Raw genomic sequence first — 6,134 nt, forward strand, 5'->3', positions numbered from 1 at the left:
CTCACAACTTACTCCCTCCTTCTCAGACATTTGCCATCCTGATGACCTTGTAGCATGGGAAAAGTGTGCCCCTAAATCACAGGAGGGAAGATAGGTAAGCAACAGCTGTGAATTCAAGAGCCATGACTGTGGGAAATCCAAGAGGCAGCCTGGTTCTTCCTGGCTCCCCAGAATACACATTAATGAAAAGAAATGCTTTGAAAATATGTTCTCCCTTTGGGGTATTCCTTCTACAGTTCTAGGTTGACAATGTCTGGTGAAAATGAGGATCATTTTAGAGACAACCTTGTGACTCATACTCTAGTTCTGTGTTTTGAGGTTAGGGTTCACTTTCTAAAACTCACTTCCCAAATAGTTCTTTGAGGCTGTGTTACAATATTTCAATGTTTAAGGGGGGTACTAAGAACATACTCTCAGCATGGGAAACTGAGTGCTGCAATCCGTCTCTGCAAGAATATCTGATGCCCCACGATAACCAGGGGGTTATACATTCTGGGAAAGTATCATTTAAAGGGTTGTCTCCAGCCTAGATGGAATGTCTCTTGTCAGGAATACTTAAGTATCATATGCACAACCAAAGTGAATAAAATAACTCTTAAAATCTCTAGTTCCCTCTTAAGAAGGACATCCACATTGCACTGGTCTACAGAGAGAACTACTGACATCAAACTCACCCTAAAACAAGGCCCTAATAACAAAAACACCAATGCCTGGACAAAAAGAAGTCACCATCTGAAGGAGACCACTATCCCAAGATTCCCCCCCCCCCCGACCACATGGTCATTTGTTGACCTTCTCACCTACCTTGGCGGGTTTCTCCCCTCCAAGGCTCTTATCAGTGATGTTCCTAGGTGGGATCCCCTCACCTGGCCAACTAATACCGGCTCTCACAAGGGCACAATTATGTTTCCTTCAACTGTTACTCAAGCTCAATCAGCAGGTAAGACTTTAGCCAAGTGACATAACTCTCCTGGGCTACATTAATCGAAATTTAAAGGCTCCCTTGTGTTGGGAATGTTTAAACTATCTAGGGATAACCAGCCTAAGAACACTGGAAAATACAGCTGAGTGGACAAGTCAGAATGAAATTTCATTTAAAGAGAACGAACGGACTAATCCAGCTGAACAGCGATAAAACAGGGCTGTTTTGTGTGAAGCTTTTCAATTTTCATTTATGACTTTATGAATACTGCTTTCCACATTTTTTTAAGAGACCACAGATATTTTCTTATATTTTTCCACTCCTTATCAGAATAGGTTATTTTGTTTTTATTGCCACCAATATATTGTTATATTTTCTACTGCACAGCATGGTGAGCCAGGTACACAGACATGTTTACATTATTTTCTCACATTATCATGCTCCATCACAAGTGAGGAGACATAGTTCCCAGGGCTACACAGCAGGATCTCACTGCTTATCCATTCCGAAGGCTAGAGACTGCATCAATGAACCCCAAGCTCCCACTCAATCCCACTCCGTCCCAGTCCCCCTCCCCCTGGAAACCACAAGTCTATTCTCAAAATCCATGTTTTTCTCTTCTGTGGAAAGCTTCACTTGTGCTCTAAAATAGACACCAGATGTAAGTGTTATAATGTTGTATTTGTCTTTCTCTTTCTCACTTCCTTCTCTCAGCATGAGAGTCTCTAGGTTTATGTTTTATTCACTGTCTCCACAAAATTGCTGTCTCTTGCATTTCCAGAAGTGTAACTGAGTCACTGAAAATGATATATGGTTCCATATGAGATCGGTGGTCTCTAGATATGGGAACATGCAGCAAGAGGGAATATTTTCCTGGACCATAATAGACGAGGAAGATGGGTTGTCCAGAGACGTTTGGCTACTCCTAGTATGGCCTTGTCCAGGACTAGCACATTGAGTGGCCTATCTGTGACATCATTGCCAGACCTAGCAATGTTCATTGCTGGCACTGTGAGATGAAATGGTCATGAAATGCTTCCCCAAACTATGGTCAAATATACGACCATGGGGGAGTATGGCCAACTGTGACCTCAAGTTAGCACTTGCCTAGAGGCTCTCCGTGCAGGAAAGCTTGAGGCACAGCAGCTGTTGACCTGCAGCACCTGCTGAGCAGAGCTCAGGGAGGTGACCAGGGGTGAGGCACAGGCCTTCAGACCGATTTCAGGTGAGGATCTCTATGGGCCCAAATTCTTGCATCTTCTCTCATCTAGAAATACAGAGATCATTAACAATGGCATCTGCATGGGCCAAAAGGGAGAAAAGGCAGAATGGAGTAGCTGTGGGTCCGGGAAGACTAGGAAATTTTATGGAAGTAATTTTAGGCAAGCCTTTTTATTGCCAAGAATTTAGGTTTTATGTGCCCTGTCAGACGTGATGACACCAGCTGTTCTCAAAGCAGCATCAGCTGGCAGCAGCAACCTTACATTTTCATGGTCTTCTCTTATAGCAACAGAAAGGAGGCAACATGTTTTATGACCAATAGTTCCTGTGATTTACGTGTTAATACCACATCACGTGTTAAAACCTACTCAGATGAAACTACACTCCTCCTTCAACAATACTGGTATCAACCCATGTTTAATGTTATTTTTCCTTGCTTCCCATCCTCTATGGTAGCATGTACCATGTCCATCCACAAGTACTCCCCACCCCAGGCCAGCAGGAAGCAGATAGAGAAGAGTAGACATTCATCCCTATCCCATATAATGGAAGGCTTGAATGAGAGGATCCCAGGAGGATGGAGACAGACCGCCATACACCCCAACTATTGCTGCTCACCTGAGAGACTTGCTGTGGACACCCCTCCCAGAATGTGGATGTGCAAGTTGGGCAGCAAGAAACGAGGACCTGTGGGAAGCAACTGCCTGCACAGACTAACTGCCTACAAGGATTAACTGTACTCTGTCATAGGACTTGAGCCCCTACACCTCCCTTGACCTTCCCTTTCTTCTCCATTTTCCCTGCCACAAGGTCCCACCATGGACTCCAACCACAGACTCCCACCACAGATGCTTTATAAGTCTAACACCTCCTTGCAGTCAAGGCTGATGCCATCGTGAGTTACACCCAGCCCCCTCAGAGACCCTAATAAATCCCTCGTGTCTTAACTGACCTTGTGCCTTCCTCCCTCAGCAAGCCTAACGGAAAATGTTTGGAATATTGATTACCACACAGACTACTTATGTAGGATACACAGAAAACTCTATATAATAAAATCACTGATACCAGATCACTATCAGTTCTTAACAATGTGAAAACATTATGGTAGAAGTTTTAGAGTATTCAGTTCAACGGCGTACATAATTTTCAGAATGTGGTACACCCATCAATTCCCCAATTCTCATTGTCATCAATCCACAAGGAAATCTCATACCCTTTGGATGGTACTTCCCCAAATTTCCTCTCCTAACCCAAGCAACCATCAATCATTTTTTTGTCTCTATGGCTATAGATATTTTGCTTGTTGCCCAGGGCCCTTCATGTCTTGGTTAGTGATAAAGGTCGTGGTTTGTTTTGTTTTGGTTTAGTTTTGATTGTGTATTTGTTTCTTTTTTTCTTTTCTTTTTGTCTTTTCATTTTTTGGACTGTACCTGGGGCATGCAGAAGTTCCCAGGCCAGGGATTGAAACCATAGCACAGCAGAGATCAGAACACTTTTCTAACAAGCTAACCATCAGAGAACACTGGCTATGCATTTTATGAATATAAATACTGCACAGATTCTAGTTATACACTCTCAAGAGCTGCATTACTTTTGTTTCACTTTGCCGTTTTTTTTTTTTCCTCCATTTTCAAGGCCTTACATAACAGGCACAAGTGCATATGTGCACAAGAGAGAACTTGCGTTTACTTCAGGGATGAAATGGATTAATTTATTTATGTGATTTTTTATTAAAAAGATTCCATTGGAATGGGATCTCATTTGCTGATCTCATTTTTTTTTTCTCTCTTTGGGTTACTGTTTAATGATGGAGCTCGTATTTTATATTAACTGGGCTAATTTCATAGAGAAGTAAACCCTGACTGAAGGTGATGCTCAGATTGCTAGGAGACTAGTGTGTTGTGATGTCACAGCTACTCAGGCTGGCAACCATTGTGATGGATTGGATAGTTTATCTGTGTAGGCTTACCAAAGCAGCATTTAAAACTGCAGAATTCAAAAGCCATGCAGGTGAGAAAAGTAGCTGAAGAGAAATTTATCTGAGATGGCACATGCTCCTTCAGAAATTCAAGGTGTGTCTCCTAAAGATGAATCAACTGGTTCAGAATCCTCCATTACATCACCATGGTGTGATAACTCAATCACTGGGGACTTGGACTTGAGGTCTCAGAGTGAAGAAAAGGCTTTCCAGGCTTTGCCTGAGGGCTCCCTGATGAAGGAACCATGCCACACATTGTGTGCCTCTGAACCAGATGAAGATAGTGATTTTCTTCCTCTGCCCTTTCCCAGAAAACATTGGGAAATTGTTGAAAGTGATCGATTTAAGTCCATTTGGTGGGATGAAAATGGAACCTCGATCGTGATTAATGAAGAACGCTTCAAGAAAGAAGTTCTGGAGAGAAAGGCTCCCTTCAGAATTTTTGAAACTGAGAGTATGAAAAGCTTAGTTCGACAGCTTAACCTTTATGGATTTACTAAATTGCGAAGGAATTTTCAAAGACCTGCCTCACTAGCCAACATTCTGGCAGAAGATAATGAAGTCTCTGCTTGGAACAAGGTATTATGAAATGTCCAGTTACTATTTACAGAGGGACATCTGCAAATATGTTCATACATATAGGGTCATAGTAGACCTTGAAAGTGGGATGAAGTACTGCTACGCTTTTAAGTTGAAGGCCACTTGGTCATAAAATATTTGGGGTGATAGAGAAATTTCCTAGCCACCTGGAGCCTTCTCGATGAACCTCACCCAATACAAGCCCCTGAACCTCATACTGTTACTGTAAATGCACCAGGCATTTTTATTTAAGGACCATAATTGCCTGTTCCCACTACATAAATTTTTGAAAATGTTAGTAATAGATGAGTATTATTTCCTGACATTAACTCTGTGTGATGAAACAAGTCAGATTTTTATGGATTCTTTGTCCTCGTATCTTTGTTTAAAAGGTCACTAAATACCTTTCTCTTTTGGTTTTAGCTGCAGTTCTACCATAATCCAAATTTTAAACGAGGCTGTCCCCATCTGTTGGTGAGGATGAAAAGAAGAGTCAGGGTGAAAAATGGTTCTCCAGTATCGGCTTCTCTACTTCAAGGTTGCAGCAAGAAGCGCTCTAGAACAGGGGGTGATGTGGATAACCATAATTCTGATGTAGTTGCAGAAACTCGTGGAGAAGATGCATTTTCAACCTCTACAAACCTAAATGTGCCTTTAATAAGATGGCCTTCTATGAGCCAGAGAATTTCTAATACAACTACCCCAACTAGAAGTGGTCTTTCTTCTCCATCATCACCATCAGTCAGGCCACCAGGACAAATTGTCATGGCTCAACATGCTATTTTTAGTCAGTTGACCACGTTTCACATGCACTCACAAAGCAGCTACTCTCCAGCAAGTGGTCACGTCGTGAATTTCATTACAACTACCACTTCCATTTCTCAGTTCCGCTGTATTTCTAACTTCCCAAGTGGTTATTTTGGACTGAGGGTGGAGCCTTCTCCTTTGCCAACCAGATACCAGAATATATCACCAACTGAGTGCCCTGTGTCTAACCCGCAACCAGCAGCCCATCCATGGTTCCCAATGCCAATGGCCACTGACACATCAGCTGCCTCGCTTTCAAGGCCAAATCCTCAGTCCTCCTCCGTATCGGAACATCACCCTAATTTCCACTGACCTATCAAAGGACTATAGGTTATGCAGGAGAGTGAAGATGAAAATTTATGTTGGCAAATGTCACCAAATTCCTGCAATTCTGTTATTTCAGCAATAAACTTGTATGTTCATCTTCATAGCTTCATCACCTTTTTTTTCTTATTCAGCTGGATCTCTTTTTCTAATTTTTCAAATTCTTTTTTTCTTTTTCTTTTTTTTTATTTTCCCACTGTAAAGCAAGTGGGTCAGGTTACCCTTACATGTATATAATACAATTACATTTTTTATTTTGGGCATCAATTGGGTAAGTGAGATGTGGTGTCTCCTGAGTGATCT

General features: G+C 42.0%; 1 protein-coding gene across 1 annotated transcript; it reads left to right on the forward strand.

Annotated features, from left to right (window-relative positions):
• On the forward strand, positions 4,188-5,819 carry LOC110257908 (heat shock transcription factor, Y-linked-like). Its single transcript, XM_021080915.1, has 2 exons — positions 4,188-4,700; positions 5,124-5,819. Exons 1-2 carry the CDS (start codon positions 4,188-4,190, stop codon positions 5,817-5,819), a joined length of 1,209 nt encoding a protein of 402 aa, XP_020936574.1.

Source organism: Sus scrofa, chromosome Y, assembly GCF_000003025.6.
Source record: "Sus scrofa isolate TJ Tabasco breed Duroc chromosome Y, Sscrofa11.1, whole genome shotgun sequence".
NCBI classification, from domain to species: domain Eukaryota; kingdom Metazoa; phylum Chordata; class Mammalia; order Artiodactyla; family Suidae; genus Sus; species Sus scrofa.

Coding starts and splice junctions, on each gene's coding strand:
- LOC110257908 (XM_021080915.1), top strand. CDS start 4,188: ATGGCACATGCTCCTTCAGAAATTCAAGGTGTGTCTCCTAAAGATGAA. Junction 4,701..5,123: donor AAGTCTCTGCTTGGAACAAG/GTATTATGAAAT, acceptor TTTTGGTTTTAG/CTGCAGTTCTACCATAATCC.